At 36.6% G+C, this 21524-nt stretch overlaps 1 protein-coding gene across 2 annotated transcripts in view; it reads right to left on the bottom strand.

Annotated features, from left to right (window-relative positions):
* Positions 1 to 21524, bottom strand: part of BMP2K (BMP2 inducible kinase) — a 92914-nt gene that overhangs the window by 31048 nt on the left and 40342 nt on the right. For both annotated transcript variants that reach the window (XM_055137373.1, XM_055137374.1), the window contains exons 4-9: positions 17060 to 17202; positions 14375 to 14496; positions 12636 to 12717; positions 9573 to 9705; positions 3917 to 4020; positions 2058 to 2137 (exon numbers count right to left, since the gene is read on the bottom strand). In XM_055137373.1, the coding sequence (XP_054993348.1) occupies positions 2058 to 2137; positions 3917 to 4020; positions 9573 to 9705; positions 12636 to 12717; positions 14375 to 14496; positions 17060 to 17202 (664 nt within the window). The remainder of the gene's footprint in view (positions 1 to 2057; positions 2138 to 3916; positions 4021 to 9572; positions 9706 to 12635; positions 12718 to 14374; positions 14497 to 17059; positions 17203 to 21524) is intronic.

Here is a 21524-nt window from a genome sequence, read left to right as displayed (position 1 = left end):
TGTGGCCGAGCTCCCCTCTCCCCACTCCCAAGCTCCCTTCAAAGAGAATCAGGGAGAATTTTTAACTTAATGTTTATCATCTTCACTTTCAGGCAAAAAGCTCAAATACTTGACTTTTCCATTTGGGAGAAGCTGTTGTCTCTGCAGCACGCACTGCTTTCCTTCTCTGCTCTTGTGCTCTCTCGCTCTCTCTCTTTCTCTCCCCCCCAATTTCTTTCAATAAAAACTATTTTGCGTTTAAAAAAAAATACTTTTAAAAGTAGAGTCCTATGTCAAAGTCTCATCTGAATTAGAATAAAATTTCTTTACCAGTTCTCTCAGAAAGTGATTTTAACCTTAAAATTCTGGACTATGATTTCTTCAAGTACACATTTTGAATTCATGACTAGCCACTGTAACTGCACAATTTCCTTTAGCAGCATTTAACACGAGAGGGAGCCCTATTAACAACTATCTTCAAGAAAAGAACGTAAAATAAATGAAAATATTTTTTAAGACTACAGAAGTAGTCCTTAAAAACAGAAATTTGTAGGGACCAGAGAGAAAGTACTGCATGGAGGGTACTCGGTTTGCACATGGCTGACCTAAATTCGATTCCCTGCACCTAACATGGTCCCCCGAGTCCCGCCAGGAATGATCCCTCAGTACAGAGCTCAGGAGTAAGGCCAGAGCACTGCCAGGTGTAGGAAGGAAAGGAAAGGAGAAGAAAGGAAAAGAAAGGAAAAAAGAAGAAAAGAAAAGGAAGGGGAGGGGAGGGAAGGAAAAAGAAAACACAAAGCTCCACAAACAGAAGGAAGGGCAAGTAGATAATGTCAAGATTTGAAAATATGGAAATGATGATTCTGGGCATCTGAAGATTTCTCCCCTTTCTATATCTTCTAGAAAAAGTATTTTAAAATTTCATTTAAAATTTTTTATTTAAATTTTTTTTTTCTTTTTGGGTCACCTGGTAATGCACAGGGGTTACTCCTGGCTCTGCACTCAGGAATAACTCCTGGCTACCCGCTGTGCTATCACTCCAGTCCCCTCATTTTTTAACACTGAGTTTTATACAATTCTATTTCTTTTAAGCACTTTGCTTAGCAATATCTAGAGTAACTATATTGTTGACCAATAAGCATCAATGAAACATTAGTATTCTTCAAAAGAAATAATGTAAAGATTTAACACAATATGAACAGCACTATTTTCCAGCTGCACTGTTTCACTTGCTGATTAGTGTCTGGCATGTGCTGTGTGTTCAACCTTTGGTGGTGCCAACTTGAAATGGGCAGCTCATAGGGTGGCAGTGGTACCCTGGTGCCTAGAAGGTCTAACTTGGGTGTTTCTCGAAGGGCTAAGCAGCACTCGCCTCTACACGTGGACCCCAGCACATTCGAGGCCCTCTGCTCTAACCAATGATCACCTTCCCAGCCCCAGTTCTTTCCCCTTTTAGGGCTTGGGGGGCGGGGGGGTGTGGGGTTGTGTGCACATCCCAGTTTTCCTCAGGAACCAGGACAGCAGCCAATGTGGCCACAGACAAGGCAAGTGCCTTATCTCCTGAATTACTTCTCCAGTTCCTAGACTCTATTTCATACCCAATCATTTAAATTTTTACTTTAAATATATATATTTAAATTTTTAATATAAATTTTTACTACAAATTCTACAAAATAATGTAAGTCTAAATACGTATTAAGATACATGCCAGGTTATGATTTTAGATTATTCTAAGACTAGTTGCCTATAAGGGCTACTTTCCCTTCCTTAAATTAAAAATACCATAAAACGAAAAACTTTCATAAATTAAGAGTTGCCAAACAAGGGAGTATCACCAGTTATCTAATCACGTCTTAATTGCTGAGGGGAGTTCAAGAGACAGTGAGGTTAAGTTCTATATATCTGATACATAAAGACATACTTGGTACTTGCTAGACTCCACAACATATACAACAAGCAACACGACATTTCTTGTGCATGAAGGTAATATGAAATTAATCATATCAGTGATAACTTTAAATGACAGATATTTAAACCTTCGAGAAATGCAACTTAAATATCAATATAGTCTAACCTACCTGGTTTTTATTTGGTTTTTCCTAGCAGCTGCTTCACTGGCAGTCATGGGTTCAGGAAGAGTTGAAGGTATAGAAGAATTCTTGGAAGAAAAATATGAAACATTTCATTTTAGTTCCCTTTTAACTGCACAGCTTTATTTAATACTTTAGATATATTGTTACGCCTAAAAGTACCTGTGAGATGCCACTAATTTCATCTCAGATACTCACAAACTGTGTACATATTTTTGCAAGATTAAATCTGCAAATGACACATATCACACAAATAAACAGGATAAATAAACAGGATAAAGAAACCTTACATTCATAAAATAATGAAGTTCACTCTTTGGAAGAAACAGTAAACATCAAGCATAAGAGTAAAAGAGTTGTTTCTACATTAAACAGACAGTTGATACGGCTTGTAAATCTAGTAAACAATAGAAGAAGGCCTGACTAACTTTTATGGTACATAATATGTTTGGCTTAGAATACTCTATAAGCTCTTGCTGAATGAAGACAGGTCAAATAAGACTTTCCACAGAATGTTAGGACAGCATGACTTTCAGCTGCAAAGAGAACATATTACATTGCTATCAAGATAGAGCTTTGAAAGGCAAAAAAAAAAAAAAAAGTACCAATTTTCCTTTTTTCTTAGTGGGGTGGATTAAGTTATTCACAATGGAAAACTACAATAAGTCAGGCTAGAATGACTTTTACAAAGCAGAAAAAAACTTGAAATCAGTGATGATCCTAAGCCTCTATAAAATTAGCAGAGATCTGCGCTACATAATTCACCTCATAGTTAATTAAGTATACTTTTATAAACACAAAAGAGAATTCAAAATCCTTGAACAATGTAAGGTTTTAATCTTTGAACAATGTAAGTTATTTCCAAACCAGTACCTTTTATGAACATTAGAAACTTGGTTTTCTATTATAGTAATAATTTTCATAATTAGTGTCATTGTTTCAAAGAAAAAGACATTAATTCCTATAATGCACAAAATTAATAATGCTTTATGACAGAATTAAACCCACACCTGTGGCTCCTTACATCAAAGGCAACTAAATGGTCTCGGATTACAGAGTACCTGGTCTCAATTTATTATGAGAACCTTAGGTACTTCTTTTCCTCCAAAATCTAAGCATCGTTTTTGAGTAATTGGGCCCAAACAATTATTAGCAGCAGTTTGCGGCAAGCAATTCAGCAACCCTAGGAGATGTTCCTGTGTTTCCCACTAAAACACAAAACAGAGTCAGCAAGGGGAGGGAGGGGGAAGGGGAAAACTGAGTGCCCTGGTGGCCGGTAAGTGACTCTGGTTGAAGAGGACTGGTGTTGGAACACGGTATGTCTGAAATGCAATCACGAATAACTTTGTAACTCAGGGTGACTCAATGAAAATTGAAAATAAAATAAAAACGCAAAACATCCCAGCGTGCCTGTGAGCATGTAGCACCTCAGAACAGCTTGGCAACTGTGGTGTTTATTTTTGTGTGGTGCTTTTTTAGGGGGGGGCAGTGGGCCACGACCAGCAATGCTCAGGGGTTCCTCCTGGCTCTATGCAAAGGAATGGCTCCTGGCGGAGCCTGGGGGACCATAGAGGATGCTAGTAATCAAAACCTCAAAACCGCCCCGCTGCCCTGCAGAGTGGGAGTAGCCAGCTAACTGTCGCCGTAGATCGAAAACACTCATCACAAACAAGAACCCAAAAGGTAGTATGTGTATGTGAGTAAGTACAACACATACACACACAGAGATGCATAGACAGACAGACAGACAGACAGACACACACACACACACACACACACACACACACACACACCCTCACACAATGAAATAGGTTGAAAATTTATATGCTACCTGAAAAACTACTTACATTTATGTTGGATATTGGACAATCCTTTTTGGCAAATTTAAATGCAAAATAGGACACTTGAAATATATCAGGTCTTTGCTCTGGATCTGGCTCTAGCATAAACCCTACAAAACAATTCAAAATATTAAGTTTCACCAAATACAACCTATTTAAGGGAACTTTTAAAAGACAATACCTTTTACCTTATTTCCCAAACATTCTAAGAACAATGATGATTCTAACAAAATTTTATTAGTGCTTATATAAAATATAGGTATCATACCATACAAGAACATAAAGTATAATCTTAAGGTAGAGAAATATTAATTTTAAAATACTTCATCCTAGAAATATTGATGACAAATACAAACAATCTTCTGAGAAAGTGGCACAAACAAAAAAATTAGTTTAATAATCACTAAAGAATATTTAAGAAAGTTGTGTGGGGCATATTAGGGACCATTATTTTCACTACTATCTAAAACATATTCATCAATTTTTAAATGATTTCATATCAATGATTTTTTTTAAATTATGTAAATTATAATCTATTTAACAAACTAGGCCTGTGTTGACCTTATCATTTTTCAACACCAAGCTTTCCTCCCGTACTGATACTAACTATACACAACATAATCCTGTATTTCAACATGCTTCCAGATCACGCTCAGAAATATGAGCAGAGTTCTATGGTGATATTATGAAAAGATTTTATGCAAACATTAATATCATTATTTAAACATCTGATCTTTTTTCTAATTAAAATGACCAGAGTCCCCTGTCTGTATTTCTTTATAATGTGATTTAAAGTTTTCAAGGTTTATAATTAGACTGAAATCTGTATTCATATTTTATTAATATATGTTTTAAATGATTCATTAAGTCTTATTCAAATAATTCTTAAACCTATATAAGCTTTATATTATTAGATATAAATTATATAAATCATTTATATCATTCTGAAGTTTGCTAATAAAATCAGAGGACAAAATATATGAATAAGTTTAAAATTATTAATTATAATGAATTAAACTTTCTTTTCAAATTTAAGATTTGAACAATGTGTAATGTCTCTCTAACAGTATGATATATTTTTGCTAAAAACGTTGCTCAAGTGACATTAACACAAATGTTTCAGTGAAATTGCAGATTCTAAAACCAGTTTGAAAAAAGGCAAACAAATCACAAAACTGATCTTGTAATGTTTCATCAACATTGTTAGGTTAAAAATGAAAACAATTCTACTATTTTTTAGCTTATACTCTAGGAAATATTTAAGGAATTTATAAAACCTACTATAACACCAATAGATAAATGGTTTAAAAGTAAAAACAGTGTATGAAATAGATAAATTACAGCATATGCATATTCACATCATTTTAAAAACCAAACAAATATTTTGTTTTTGAGCCACACCAAGCAACGCTCAACTGTTACTCTTTGCTCTATACTTAGGAATCACTTCTGGTGGTGCTCAGGGAACCGTAAAGGATGCCAGGGATTAAAATCTGTGTCAGCTGCTCATAGGGTAAACACCCTACTGGCTGTGCCCCTAAAAACAAACATATCTAAAGAAAGTTATCAAAACCACAAACGTAGGGGGCTGGATCGATAGCACAGTGGGGAGGGCGTTTGCCTTACACGAGGCCAACACAGGTTCGATTCCCAGCATCCCCTTTGGTCCCCCGAGCACTGCCAGGAGTAATTCCTGAGTGCATGAGCCAGGAGTAACCCCTGTGCATCGCTGGGTGTGACCCAAAAAACGAAAAACAAACAAAAAACCCACAAATGTATTATTTTATTTTTATTCATTATAGCAAGTTAATTTGACTTTTAGATTTCTGCCATTAAATAATCATATGCATTCCATAAAGGGTACAAAGTAACAAAAACTTTATAGTTAACTATTAAATAAATTAAAGTTTTAAAACTACAGGATTTTTTAAATCTGGAAAAGCAGGACTAGGGATCCACCACCTGAAGGGTGGGGGAAAATGATAATGCTATCAGTAAAAAAATTACGTATGGCTCAGTACTATAAATGTAGAGTTCTACATTTTACTAAAGAGCTACAAATTAGCTCTCTACTTTCTATCAACACAGCCACAAAATTCATTAAACCAAACCAGATGCTGAAAATAAGCACTTTTCCTGACATAAAGGAAAGGAGTAAAATTTCCTTTGAGTTCCTAAAGATGGCTGAGAGAGAACAGAATGGGCCGGATTGGGTCAGAGCCAGGAGTGATCACAGGCAGTGCTCAGGGCATGGAAGCTAGACTCAAGTCAAATTATTATTTAATCAGGGGCTCAAGAAAAACCCTTAAAGTTAGCTCTCACTCAAGTCACACAAAACAATCCTTGCGTGGGTCAATATAAAAATTAAGTGAGCTCAAAAAATTTAACAGGAAAATACTTTGGATAGATATCTCAAAAGAATTTTCCTGCTAAAATGTGTTGATTTTTTTTTCTTCCATAAAGATATATTTTTCTTCCTTCCAAAAGTTTCCAGTTATTTTCACTTCCAGTAATTTACCTAAAAATGAAACACTTGATTCTGCAACCATAAGCTTCAAGTACTGACTTTTTAAAAATTGTAACCCATGGAAATTATTACTGAAACTTACACATATACTTACTCTATATGCCATCTTAACACAGATCATTCTTAACAGGAATAGAAATTGAACCAAACCTAACAGATTATTATAAGTTGGTTCAACCAAAACCAAATGGCACTCAAAAATGCCAAAATAAGCATAATTGAGATAGTTTTATCAGCTGCTCTCAGAAGTTACCGGTCTTCTCTACATATTTCCCCCAACAGTATTTAAGCAAACCTAAAACCTTCTCATTCTTTAAAAATAATCTAAGTACTTACATAAGTGTATACTAGGGGGACGGAAAGATAGTGCAATACCGCCAACCTGGTTCTATCCCCAGTATCCCATCCAGTGCCCAAAACCCACTAGAAATGCTACATGAGTGCAGAGTCAGAAGTAAGCCCTGAGCACAGTGTGACCCCAAAACAAAACAAAACAAAAAAACAAAGTCCATCTTGAAATAGATAATTTACACAAAGATTTGGCAGACTCATCATGTAATAATCTGAAAAATCAGGTTCTGCTTCAAAGCACCTAAAGAAATTTAGGCAGAAAAAGTATATTCCAGTAAGCATGTGGCAGCAGATGAGCTACCCACTATAAGTTAGCTAAGGAAGAATTATAATAATTGTATCACTAGTTGTCACAGTTGTTACCACTAGTTGGCATATATATTGCAATGCATCTCCTCTGAGCAATTATTTACAAGGCTTAAAAAGCCTTTCCAAAATTATTTTCATAGTAATCTTAAATAGTTAATCATATTTTTAGTGTGCTCATTTCAAAAATGTGAGAAAAATGGAGATTAAACCCAATATTCTGTACTAAGTGACAAATCAGACGCAAGCCTAGCCTTTTGGCTCCAGAGACTCTGACCTTAATCTTCACAGCGGATTTGCTTAACCATCTTACAACACAGAGACTGAAAAAAAAGCCAGGGCTGCCAGCCTTCTGTTCACTGGTCATAACTATTCAGTAATACTGTTAATTATGGTTCTCCTTCTTTTCAAAATGTTTTCTAAATTTCTTTCAACTCTTAGATTCATAAATGGAAACTGTTTTTCTCCTCACATCCTAAGTAGTTATCTACTGGAAAACTAAACAGATGCTAAGAGAGAAAGTACTAAATAAATGATAGCTGGCTACTTTTAAGAAAAAATGTGTGGCAAGAAAAAAAACTAATTAATGTACTAAACTGTTAAGTAACAGGCAATAATAAGAAGGAACCCTTAACTAACTTAGTAATAATCTACAGTCAACTACTTGTATCACTTGTCATCCTGTTGCTCTTCGATTTGCTTGAGCAGGCACCAGTAACGTCCCCAATGGTCCCTGTAGCGTGCTAGTGTAGACCAATGGCATAAATTACTTATATTAAAATAAATCATGGTTTTAAGAAGAATTTAGTATGACTAATTTTCTAAACCCTTGAATCATATATAATAAATGCATCAGTATACTATTAATACTAAAAGGATATATCTTTTTTAAAGGTTTACCTTACATTAGTATGAGAAAAAACTTGGAGTGAATGAATAAACAAGGCAATAAAAGGCTACAACTTCAAAAACGAAGCACTGATATTCATCTTAATTTTCTGAAAGTAGGATTGGAAGCAATATAAATCACTAATTACATATTATTAAAACAGAGATACAGTATTATCTCTGAGAGATATAAATAAAGAATGCTAGGAACAGACAAAATGAAAAATGCAAAGAATAGAAAATTTTTTCCAAATATAGTTGGTCAATGAACACTTTCTAGAAAACATTATATTGTAGACATGTTTTTCTATCTTGCTATGCTTTACTTAAGACTGCATTTTCGAAGTCCATAAAACCTTTTAATCCCCACCTAGCTCTCCTAAGTTCAAAGCAATTTAAAATAATCAAGTTTATACTAATATTAACAAAAAACTAAAATCTATACTTTTTTTTTTTTTGCTTTTTGGGTCACACCCGGCGATGCACAGGGGTTACTCCTGGTTCTACACTCAGGAATTACTCCTGGCAGTACTTAGGGGACCATATGGGATGCTGGGATTCGAACCTGGGTCGGCCGCGTGCAAGGCAAATGCCCTACCCGCTGTGCTATCGCTCCAGCCCCTAAAACCTATACAATTTGACAAAATAAACCATACTATTAAAAACTTGAGGCCAATTAGATACTAAAATTATCACATAGTTGTCCCACCTTCTTGTTACATAAATAAGAAACACACAAACATACACACAGAAAAGAAAAAAAAATATTAACCCAACACAAAAAGATAAGATCCTACTACTATGTAAATTAAATTGTAAATCAGGGTATATGCAGTCCTGTCTCTCATACAGTGCTGTCCAATGAGAACAGTCCGTCTCTAAGATAACACAAGAATCCCAATTAAATCCTCAATTCAATGAAAACATTGTATTTAAGTAAGAAAACAGTGTCACCGTTACAATGATTTATAATTAAAGGCTTCTATGTAAGTTAAAATTCAGTTAGCCAGAACAAACAACAGTCAATGTAAATTTCTCAGTCTGTTCTTTGAGCAGCACAATTAAAAGTTCTTTCATGACTGTGATTACCTGGTTTTTGAAGAAAGGAAATGGAAAGCAACTGCAATAGGAAGGAATGGATTAAAGGGCTAATGTTTATTCAAATATACCAACAATATGTTCCCTCTTTTGAAAAGAAAAAAGCACATTTTGCAAAATCAAAGACAAAAAATAACAGGGCTTATAGGAAAATTAGAGTTGTGGGACAAGACCATCAACTATGCCTACCACAGTACTGATCCTGATAAAAACTGCACTGATACCTGGGAAGGTAACTTGGATTACCTTTTGTACTACTAATGCTTATCTAGAGGACTGAAAAATACCTGCATATTAAACAGTAATCACTCTCTTCTATGAACATTATTCACAAAAGTCCCTAGATGAACATTATTTTCTAATTTCTTCTTTACCGTAGTTTCAAAAAATTAATTCCTGTAATCTTTAATTAATTAATTTAGGTCAAGGAGTATAAAATAGTAGAAGCTACAATATTACATGACCTTTCCGTACATTTTTTTAAGTACTTACTTATTAAACAGTGTATGTTATGGGAGTAGCGGGAATTGTTCGGGATGGTAAAGCTGCCATCACATATAGCAACCTGACTCTCACCAAAAGGAAGAGTGAAGAAACAAAGTTTGTACAGCAAACAGCCCAGTGCCTGTAAAACAAAAAAGAATGACTAAACCTTCTTAGTATTTCTATACTGGTTCAAGCTTTATTACAAATTAGTGATGATACCAACGAATGTGCTTAAGGTTTTAAAAGACATTTAACCATCTCAATTTAAAATTTTTCTGTAACATCTGTTGCTAAAGGCTCAATTAATACTGAGCTCGGTATCACTGAACACTAGATCGTGAATGATAACTAAGATTAGAAATGGCTGATATTTTTTTGGAAAATATATACCTTAATTTCTTAATTTCTCATACAAGTTATTACTATATAACCCAACAAAGTTCAAGAATATTTACAACAAAGTTTTGCAAAGATTCCAACCCTTAGTAAACAATTATACTAACAACAGTGAAATTTAATCATACTACTTAAAATTTAGTAAATCAGCTTTCCTTTGTAGGATTTTCTCCATTGATCTATGTGCAAAAGCAACTGATACGGTAAATGTTTTTAACTACTATGAAGATCATAATACAAGAAATATCTTTGTGAGTTCAACAATATTAAACTATAAAGCATTTTTAATAAAGTCTTTCAATAAAAATGGTTTAGGGGCTGGGGCTACGTGATTCAGTACACAGAACATGCAGCAGACCAGGTTTTGATTCCTAGCACCACCCACAAACACACACAAAAAGCTTTAAACAGTCTCAAAATTTTAAAATGTTGGCTCAAAACTAGGTTATGTAACCGGGTTATTATTAAGACCAAGAAAACTTTAAAGAAGAGAAATAGAAATAAAGTCCGATATAATTTTTTTAAATTATGATGCAAGGCCAGAGAGACAATACGGTAGGCAAGGAGCTTGCCTGGCCCACAGCTGACGTCTAGACGTCACCAGCACCCGGTATAGACACAGAGCCTGCCAGGAGTGATCTCCAAATGCTAACCCAGGAGAAAGCCCTGAATGGCACCAGGTGTGCACCAAAAACCAAAAAGAAAATAATAATTGTGAGGCCAATTCTATAAGGAAAGTACTTACCACATTAATATAGCAACTAAGCATAAGATTATCTTCCCGAGTTTAATCCTCAGCACACCATATGGTCCCCTGAGCACCACCAGGAGTGATCCCTGAGCACAGAGTCAGGAGTAAGCCCTAACCGCCACCAGGTGTGGCCCAGAAGCAAACCCTGATCACCGCTGGGTGTGGCCCAAAATCAAAAATTTAATTTTATAGTATCAAATGTGAATTATCAATAACATGAAATACACATTATTTTTTCTATTTTTTTTTATTTTTTCTATTTCTTTCAAGCAAAAGTGATCAACTTTTAGTCAGTTTCATCTGGTCAATCAAATCATTAGTAACATGTCCTGTATTTAAAAAGTATATTTAATATACTAATACAGCAATTAATGGAAATTAATATAATTAATAAATTAATATATTAACATATTAAATATTAATTTGGGGGTCTGGGGCAACTTCCGGCTGAGTTCGGAGTATGGGGTTTATACTCAGTACTGGTGAATAAACCCAGCTGGCCACATACAAGGCAAGTGCCCTACCTGCTGTAGTATTTCTCAAGCCTCTAAACAAAATATTTTAGACATCCCAAATAATTTATTTTAGATAGCATATTCCAGTAGACTTAGCACTGCACTGCACTGTTGTCCTGTTGTTCATCCATTTGCTCAAGCGGGCATCAGTAATGTCTCCATTGTGAGACTTGTTATTTCTGGTTTGGGCATATCAAATACGGAACGGGGAGTTTGCCAGGCTCCGCCATGCGGGAGGGATACTTTCGGTAGCTTGCCAGGCTCTCCGAGAGAGACGAAGAAATTTAACCCCGGTCGGCTGTGTGCAAGGCAAACGCCCTACCCAGTGTGCTATCGCTCCAGTCCTTAAAAAAATTAATTGTAAATATGCAAATTCACATAGTGTAAACATAATAAGGTATCTTAATTTTTTAACAAAGCTATTTCCTTCTCATTTTGAACAACGAGAATTGTTTAAAAACAGGAGGGAACCAAATGAGGAATATCATCATCTTCAGTTTTCCTCATTGAAAAGTCACACGAGGGGCTGAAGCGATAGCACAGTGGGTAGGGTGTTTGCCTTGCACGCGGCTGACCCGGGTTCGATTCCCAGCATCCCATATGGTTCCCCGATCACCACCAGGAGTAATTCCTGAGTGTATGAGCCACACCCCTGTGCAACGCCGGGTGTGAGCCCCCCTCCAAAAAAAAGAAAAGTCACATGAAATATACCTTACTGAATTTCCTAATCTGTACTAAAATTAGCATACCAGATCTCAGGATAAAAATAATTTATAATGAAAATGTCCAAGCCAGAAAGACTGTTGCCAAAATATAAAGCTCAAAATGAATATTTTAATCTCAATGTGATAACTCTTAATACTTCTTGAAATAGACAAAATTGAAAAAAAAATCTATTCTGATTTTGTGCCATACCTGGCAGTGCTCAGAGATCATTCCTGGGAATGTCCAGGGATCAAATCAAGGTGGGTCTCAAGCAAAGCAAGCACCTTACTCCCTGTACTTTTCCTCTGACCCTGAAAATAAAGCTCTTAGCAATATGAATGAAATTTATTTTCTGGATATTCTTGAATTAATACCTAAGATTCCATTCCAGAGTTAAGAGGATAAAATGTGCTAGTATTTTTATTCCACTGACTAAGAGGATCTACTCTACACCATTCTCTTCTACTTATTAATAAATACTTTGGGGACAAAAATCAACTGTACTTTTATCATAATATTTTTTAATTGAATCACTGTGAGATATAGTTACAAAGCTTTCGTGATCAGGTTTCAGCCATACAATGTTCCAACACCCATCCCTCCACCAGTGCGCATTTTCAATGTCCCCAGTGTCCCTCCCATCACCCCCATGCACTTAAATTTTTTAAATTCAAAGAAAATATCAACTTTTTGTTGGCTTACCCAGATGTCAGCCTTAGTGGTGATGCATTTCCCTCCATAAAGGTTGATCATTTCAGGAGCTCTGTATGACAGAGTTGTATACCTGGCAGTAAATAAGTGAAAATCAATTGAAAAATAAAAAACAATGCCAAGACATTACATTGCTTCTCCATGAAATATTACAATATACCTTTATAATGGGCTGGAGCAATAGCCCAGCAGGTAGGTAGGGTGTTTGCCTTACATGCGGCCAAGCAGGGTTGGATTCCTGCGCCCCTCTCGGAGAGCCATGGCAAGCTACCATGGCAAGCTACCCGTGGCATATTTGATATGCCAAAAATAGTAACAACAAGTCTAATAATGGAAACGTTACTAGTGCCCGCTTGAGCAAATCGATGAGCAACAGGATGACAGTGACAGTGACACAGAAATAATGCTATTAAAGGTCCATCAAAGATTAAACAATACAAAATAACATTTTATTTAACAAATTAATAATATCTCTAGGGATTTTAAAAATCATTAATAGATGCTAAATACATTATATTCAAGTTTTCCTTAAATTTCTCCTGTAAATATAATTTGACTAGAAAATATAATTTCTAGCAAGTCAGAGATGCCTGAGCACAATCCTAGAGCCACCATATGTGTCATAATCCAGCGATTTCCGAAATGTGATTCCTGATATGTATACATATATCCATAAGAAGCCAATTAAATAATTATTCTTGTGTTCTGCAGGGCATTTATAATTACCTTTATAATGGGCTGGAGATAATTTATAATTATCGAGTTTATTTTTATGAACCTAGCATAATCATCACAAGCTAAATTTCCTGAATAAAAGTCTAGAAATTCCTAGTGTTATACAAATAGGTCAGAAGAATACCAGCTCTACTTGGGCTAATTTGAAATATAAATTACAGTTCCAATGATAATCCTTAAAACAGCTGGGAATTTATGAGGAAGCAAAATAGAGCAATTTAGAAAAACAAACTAATTAAAAATTCTTATTCCAAAAGATTTTTCTATACTTCGCATCATTAATGTAATATACTATTTGCATCATTAATGTAATATAATATTTTAAAGAGCTTACTTTTCTAAATTTATATCACAGAAAAGTCAAAGAATCCTTAATGATTAGCAACCATAAACAGCAAAAGAAAAAAAGCAGTATGACAAATTTCTTCCAGTTTTCCAACACACTATTGAAAAGTAACATTATTTTCCAATTTTTAATACACATTTCTAGTTTTCAAGACACATAAAATTAAATTATTTTAAAAATAAATTCATCTATAAATTAAGTTTGTTTTGGAGCCATACTCATCAGAGACCTCAGGATCTCTGCCTGGGTTAGTACTCAGGGATATTATGTGGTAGGGTAGGATCAATCTCACTGCTCCTGAATGCAAAAACACGCACTCTAGTCTATTAAACTAGCTCAACAGCCAGAGATTTTCAAATATTAGCACCACATAAAAAAAAAAAACTGTTAAGCTGAATCTACTAATCACTTAAAACTCCCATCAACCATTCTACTAAAGCTTATTAAAATTTGCTAAGTTTACTACAAGATAAAAAGTCTCTAATAAAATACAGTTTCTATTAAACCTGATCAGATATTAATCTCATGGCATAGATACATTTTAAAGAAATCTACAAGTAGAATATGCAAAATTTTCACAAGACCCTTGTCACAAATTCAAGTTTTAAAAGTTTTCATAAAACAAAACACAATAAAGATATGAACTTACTTCTTAATTTCTTCTTCTACTATATTTACTCCATCTTTTTGAGGGTTAAGAAATTTATTAGTGGCACTGCCAAAGTCACAAAGTACATAGTTTCCGCCATCATTCAACAAAATATTTTCTACCTTAAGACAAAAAGTTATAGTTAGTATTTTGAAAGTGAAACTTCTTTTAAATTTCACTAAATATTGCAGTGTTTGTGATGGAGAGAAAGAGGCAGTGGGAGAGAAAGAGGGAAGATACCTTAAATGATGAGGAAACAAATGAATCAAACCAAAATTACTTTTTATTATTTCTGGTTCTCTTATAAAAAAAGCAGAGAAATGACTCTCCCATACTATAATGATCTTTTCCTAGGTTAGGAAATCCATGAAATCCTCTCTATAAAGACTTTCTATGAAAGAAAAGAACTAATGGCAGTCAAAATTTAAACAACATGTCCATTTCTTGTTCGCCTTTCTGATATTGTGGCTTATCTTTAAGATAAGCACTATAACACTGTCCCGTTGTTCATCGATTTGCTCGAGCAGGCACCAGTAACGTCTCCTTGTAAAATATAAGTATTACTTATAAAAACTATAAAAAATCTGCCACATAATCACCTCTATGGTTTTTATCAAAAATGTTACACTTAAAAGCAAATTTTACTGCATGCTGTAACTTGGGATATTAAGATCATGGTCATTTCCAAACCAGGAGAGTACGGGTCACAGCCAACTCTGCTATTAGCATGGGTACCGTAGAGCAATTTTCTTTTTGTCTGTTTGTTTGTTGTTTTGAGGTCACACCTGGTGATGCTCAGGGGTTACTCCTGGCTTGAACTCAGGAATTACTCCTGGCAGCAGAGCAATTTTCTTAACCACTCTTGTGTTTTAGCTCCCTAAACTATAAAATGAGAAAGACAATACCTATAGTGGGATTGTAGTAAAAATTCAATTAATTAAAACATACAAAGTGCTTTAAGCCGTATGGTAAGTCCTTAGAAAGTATTACTATAACACTACATAATTTCTTATGTTTTTTTTAATCTTAGATAAGTAACTCAATCTCTCTCCACCTCAAACTGCCAACTAACCACTAGTCTTGTAATTTCCTTCTAGCGTTCACCGTTTCTTTGTGGTCAGCAGACAACACAGAGGTGCGGCCCCCAGCAGGCTGTGGCCCCCAGACATGTGCAGAGTGCGCCTGGAGGCTCGAGTGCTGCGGGGCTGCAGCCGAGGACCCCAGCACGAGGCCCCAGCAGCATCCTATTCCAGGCCCTTCCACGGAACCATACACTCAGCTGGCTGAGGATCATGGTAGGGTTCTCTGGGCCCCTCAAGCACCACCCGAAAGCTCCCCTGCCCGCCAGGAGCGGGGAGGCAGGGGCGGGGGGGACTATGCACAACAAATATCAGCCAAAGTAATCAATTTAAAACAACTTCCCTGGATTTATACATGCAAAATAAATATGAATATGATCTATACAAAATTATGCAGTTCAGTGTCCTTGTTGGTTTTAAATTTTAAAAAGGATCAGCTGAAAGCATTAGCTTTACTGATAAAGTTAATGTGCTATGAAAGCACAAAAAGTTCTATTAAATTACTGGGGAATATGCGAAAGTTAGATATTCAAGAAACTAGCTCATTATCCAAATTAAGGACAAAGGACTATAATCATTCAATCTTAACTTTTATCTTTGTAAGTTTCCCCAAATGATTTATAGGCTAAATCACATCTTTTATTCTTTTATGTCTTAAAAACATCGCATAATCACTCATAAAGCCGGTATATATAAATTTATATAAATTCTAACATTGAGTCTGCTATTCTAAGTTCTTTGATACATCTTTACAAAAGTTAAGAAGCCCTGCCCTATATCAGCAAACTATAAATCGTCTTTGGAGGTGACACTTGCTGAAACAGGTTACACTGGGTAAAGAGCAGGAATGTTTGGTTGCAATTATAAATGTGCAGCTCAAGAAATGAGTCAGTGAGAAGGCAGGTCTAAGTGGACAGAGTAAGGGTGAAAGATCAATCATGGGATATCTACGCACAAATCATTTCAGAATAATTAATCTTTAACTTTATTATCTCAGTGTTTCCGAACACAAAGAAGACACCTACTGTTCTAAGTGACATGTGTGATGTTATCCTAAGATGGCATATCATGAATATTCAATCCTCTTTGAGGACTGTTACCAAAGTAATGTATGGATAGTAGCATACTACACAGAAGAGACAAAAAGTGGCCTTAAAAGACAACCAGCACAAAATTAGTATAGATTATAAAAAACTATAGTCATATTGTGAAACAAATGAACAAAGAGACCCATTTATACCCAAGAATATTAAGAAAATCCCCTGATGTTTACAGTGGTTTGCAGAAAATAGGAGAAACGCTAAACTAGGAAAAATAGTACAGAAAGACATTAGACCTATGTCAGTGATATGCACCTTGAAATAAACTTTTGAAAGTCACCTACTGTGAAAAATGGAAGCTGAGTAGGGAACACAAGGTCCCCCACTAGAGCCAACCTGGGAAACTTCAGCATCAGTAAAGCAGACTTTCAGTGCTGCAGTCTTCAGACAGCCCCAGGAAACAACACGTACCAGAGAGAGCAATCTCAGCCAGGCGACAGAAGCTGACTTAATGAAACACCCAAGAATATCGGTGAAGAACTGTGAAAGCAGTCTGTAACTCCTACCTTCAGGTCTCGGTGTATTATCGGGGTCTTACATTGATGCAATCTTGCGACAGCTTCACAGGTATCACAGAATATCTGTAACACTTCTGCTTCTGTAAAACCTGTCTGCAGCTTCTTGTTCATCTGATTCACAACCTGCCCGGCTAACCAAAAAAAAAATCATTTTGAGAGGATATTTTAAATGAATGACCGCTAGCACAAACCAACTGTAAATATGGAGGCCCGTGGAACAGGTCAGCGGGGCGCACAGCCTCAAGCCCAGCTAACTGGCACCAGAACCCCACCTGGACTGTGGCACTGGGACCTCCCAGGCCCTCAGCACTGCAGGGGACTCAAACCTCACCAAAAGAAGTGATGGCATGGCTTTACTCTTTTAGGGAATGGGCCGCTGGCCTTTTCATAATCCTTGGATGACAGTGCTTACTACACCATCTTTTATTGATTCCATGACAAACTTTTTTTCATTTTATAAAGAATAGCTTAATATAGAAGATACTGGACTAATGGAATTGATTTTCTTAAAAACATTTTGCCAACTCCAAAATCAAGATGTATCTTGCAATTGCTGGTATCAGATCTGAAGGAAAAATTACCCAATACTGGTTAAAAAAAATGGTCAACAAAACTAAAATTACTACTGTCACATCAAACATTCCTAGAATTGGCCTCCCATGCATGCTGAGGGAGGGGGGGTGTTCCTGGTTCATTTGCAGCCAACCAGACCCGCAGCTCAATGACGGCCAAGGATGTGGTCGGTGCTGCCCAGGCTCTATGAGGGCTCGGACTGCTCAGGCTGTAGCAGCCTTTGGGCCTCCCAGGCTATACCCAGCAACGCTTGGGGGCCAGCTGCACGCACGGCAATTGACTTTACCCGGCAGTCTCTCTCCAGTCCCAAAAACCTAAATTTAAGTCAAAGAGGATGGAGAGGAGTTGTGTGTAATGATCCAATATGTATGACGAGACTCAAGAAAAAGTAACAATCAGCCAGGCAGAGATTTGGAGGAGAGCAATCCAGCAAAAGTGAGCAGCCTAAAAGGCATAAAAAGGCTCCTGTTTGGGGAAGGATTAAAGAAAAGCAACAGAGACACAGTCTAAGAAGCAGAAGACAGCACGAGATGACATACACTGAACAAAGCAATCAGGGATGTCCTACTTTTAGATTTTATCTTAAAAACCAAGAAACTCTCTGGTTTGACTTTTTTTTGGGGGGTGGGGCTTTGGGGGTCACTCCACAATGCTCAGGGGTTACTCCTGGTGGTGCTCGGGAACCATAGGGGATACGCCTGGGGACTGAACCCAGGTCAGCCACAAGCAAGGCAAATGCCCTATCCGCTGTACTACTGCTCTGGCCCCAATGTGACTCTTTTTAAGTTCTGCTTTATTAAGAGGATTGGAAGATCACAAAAGAAGAAATGCAAAGATGGATTAAGAAACTAATGCTCTAGGGGCCAGATCGATAGCACAACGGGTAGGGCGTTTGCCTTGCACTCCGCCAAACCCGATCCCCGACATCCATATGGTCCCCCAAGCACCGCCAGGAGTGGTTCCTGAGGGCAAAGCCAGGAGTAACCCCTGAGCATCGCTGGGTGTGACCCAAAAAGAAAAAAAAAAAAGAAACTAATGCTCTAATAAAGGTAAAAGATAATAGGCAAAGTATATGACTATAGCAGATAGTCACCTGTATACATCTGTATACACTGAGCCCTAGAGAATTATGATAAATTTTAATACATTAATTCATAATCTAATGATAGCTTTTAATTAACATTAAAGAACATTAACTTTAAAAGAAAAAGTTAGCTCATATTTTAAGGACACAACTAAGTCTATGATTCACTCAGAAAGCATCCAAAAAGTCACACTAAGAATTTAAATAGTAAAGAAATTTTAAAAGATGAGCTGATTAACTTGAAACTTTGACAAGACAATAAATTAATGTTGCTACTCTGAAATCTGTAGGAAGATCCATATACACCTATATTATTACTATCTAAACATTCTCATATTTTTTTCTAATTTTTTTCCTTAGAATTAAAATGTTTGGTGGTAAAGGTAGCAGTTTCTCCCATCCTTTTCTCAAAATACCTGATAAATTTTAACCAAAATCATATACGACAAAAGTGATCTCTTGATGTTCATTCATATTATTATTATTATTATTTTGCTTTTTGGGTCATACCCAGCAATGCACAGGGGTCACTCCTGGCTCTGCACTCAGGAATCAACCCTGGCGGTGCTCAGGGGACCATATGGGATGCTGGGATTTGAACCCGGGTCGGCCTCGTGCAAGGCAAACGCCCTACCCACTGTGCTATTGCTCCAGCCCCTCATTCATATTATTGAAATATCATTTCACAGCTAAATACTCCAGAACTTTTACTCCCAAACATTCAATGCAGCAATGAATAAACTAAAATAAATGGGTTTATTAAAGGTGATGGGAGCAGACAGGGTACCACACCCAGTGATCTTCAGGGGCTATTCCCAGTTTTGTGCTAAGGGGTTATTCCTGGAAGTGCTGGGAAATCACCAAGTACCAGGATTCAAATAAGGATCTACTACATGCAAATATGTATGCCAGCCCTTAAATAAATGCTAATCCTCCTTCTACTTGAGTACTTAGGGTTAAAATCTTGAATCGCAAAACCCACGCCAGAAAAACTGACAGCTATCAAATGAACAGCTCTTCACATGCAGGTAAAAACAAATTTTATTATTCAAAATTATCTGAAAATTAGAGTTACTCTATGAAAAATTAAGTTTTAAAATTAAACACTGCACAGAGATTTTTTTTTAAGACAAGATGAACGTAGCTCTAAAAACCTTTCCAGATTTCTCAAACAGGTAGCATTATCTTGAACAGTATTACACATTTCAATTTCATCATTAAAATTTTTCTAACTCTAGTGATCTAAAATGTTCATGTTTTTAATATTATTTCACCCAGCGTAGACGTCTATAACTGATCCCAGTATCATCGCCGCTTACACCCTCTGGCCATTAACTACAGTGCTTCCTGACAGCTGTGCGAGACTTATGCGCTCTAACCTGGGCTCCTACCTTACTCTACCGGACAGCAGAGGACGGCAGAAGGGACAGTGCACAGTTTCAGAGCTAGGCCTCAAGAGGCCTCGTCTTTTCCTTAGTCGCTCAATTATGTATTTTCCATATCTCTTTCCCAAATCCCTCGCTTGTGCTGTCCAGGGAGGATAAGGAACAGCGAAACAGAGTCACCCAACTAGTTACCGCGCCACACTAGCTGGGGAGCAAGTCTTGCAGAAACAAGCAGAGCCACTTCCCAAGCCTGGTCTCCAAGAGCTGACTCCATGATTCTCCAGCAACGCAAAATGCTTTATGCTACTGTGTCTGGGGATGTTTCGTTACTAAATAAAAGCTAATAAATCATCCACGAAAACTTCAGAAACCATCCTAAAATTTAAAAAGAATCTTTTAAAAGTGCCTGCCATAGAGGCTGGCTGGGGGGTAGGGGTGTGTGTGGGGGGGGGGGGACGTTGGAGGGGCCTGGGACATTGGCAGTGGGAAATACACACTATGGTGAGGGATGGGTGTTGTAACACTGTATGACTAAAGCCCAACCAGAACAGCTTTGTAACTGTGTACCTCCCAATGATTCAATAAAAACTTAATAAATAAATAAAAATTTAAAGCTCTTATTAAAATTGGAATATGCTGAAAATACTGATTTCTGATTTCTAAAAATTTGGTACCAAAACCTTTAACAAAACTTCAGAACATCCCCAAATTTGAACCTATACGGAATCAACATCTACCAAAAGGTGACTCGGACACTTGTCGGAGCACATCAGCTACACAGCACGTTCTTCTACTCTTTTTGGAAAAAAAAGGAGCCTCACCCTTAAACAATTTTATGTAACACAATTAGCTAATATAGAGAAGTAAGAGAATTTATCTGCTCTCTTAATCTACCCCTCCAACTCATTCCCCTGCATGGGAGAAAAAGGAAATGATACGACTGATTCATCTAGGAAAAGAACTGAACATACATGATTCATATTCTCTGGATTCCTTCTCTTACTATAGACAGATATAGATACGCACACATATAAAATCTCCTGGGACTGGAGAAAGGCTTCAGTGGGCTGGAGTTCATTTTTTGCACACAGATGGCGCAGGTTCAATTCCCTTCTCTGTATCACCCCCTGAGCACTACCGGAAGTAGATACCCCTCTCAGCATAGAGCTGAGCCTAGTAGGCTCTCAGTACTGTTGAATTTGGGCCAAAAAAAAAAAAAAAAAAAACCACAAAAGAAGATATAACACTACCCATTCAGAGGAGGACATACCCAACCTGTAATACAAGCAACAAGTCAGGCTTCTGGGACATTTGAAAAGAACATAAAAAAAACAACAGCAAAAAAGAGAAAATTACAGAAAACACAAAATCAACAGAAGAAAAAAATAGTTTTAGTCTACAATCAATGTCT

This window comes from Sorex araneus, chromosome 5, assembly GCF_027595985.1.
Source record: "Sorex araneus isolate mSorAra2 chromosome 5, mSorAra2.pri, whole genome shotgun sequence".
Taxonomy (NCBI): Eukaryota; Metazoa; Chordata; class Mammalia; order Eulipotyphla; family Soricidae; genus Sorex; species Sorex araneus.
Note: the sequence above shows the minus strand (reverse complement) of the source record. Positions and strands in the feature narration are given on the sequence as shown.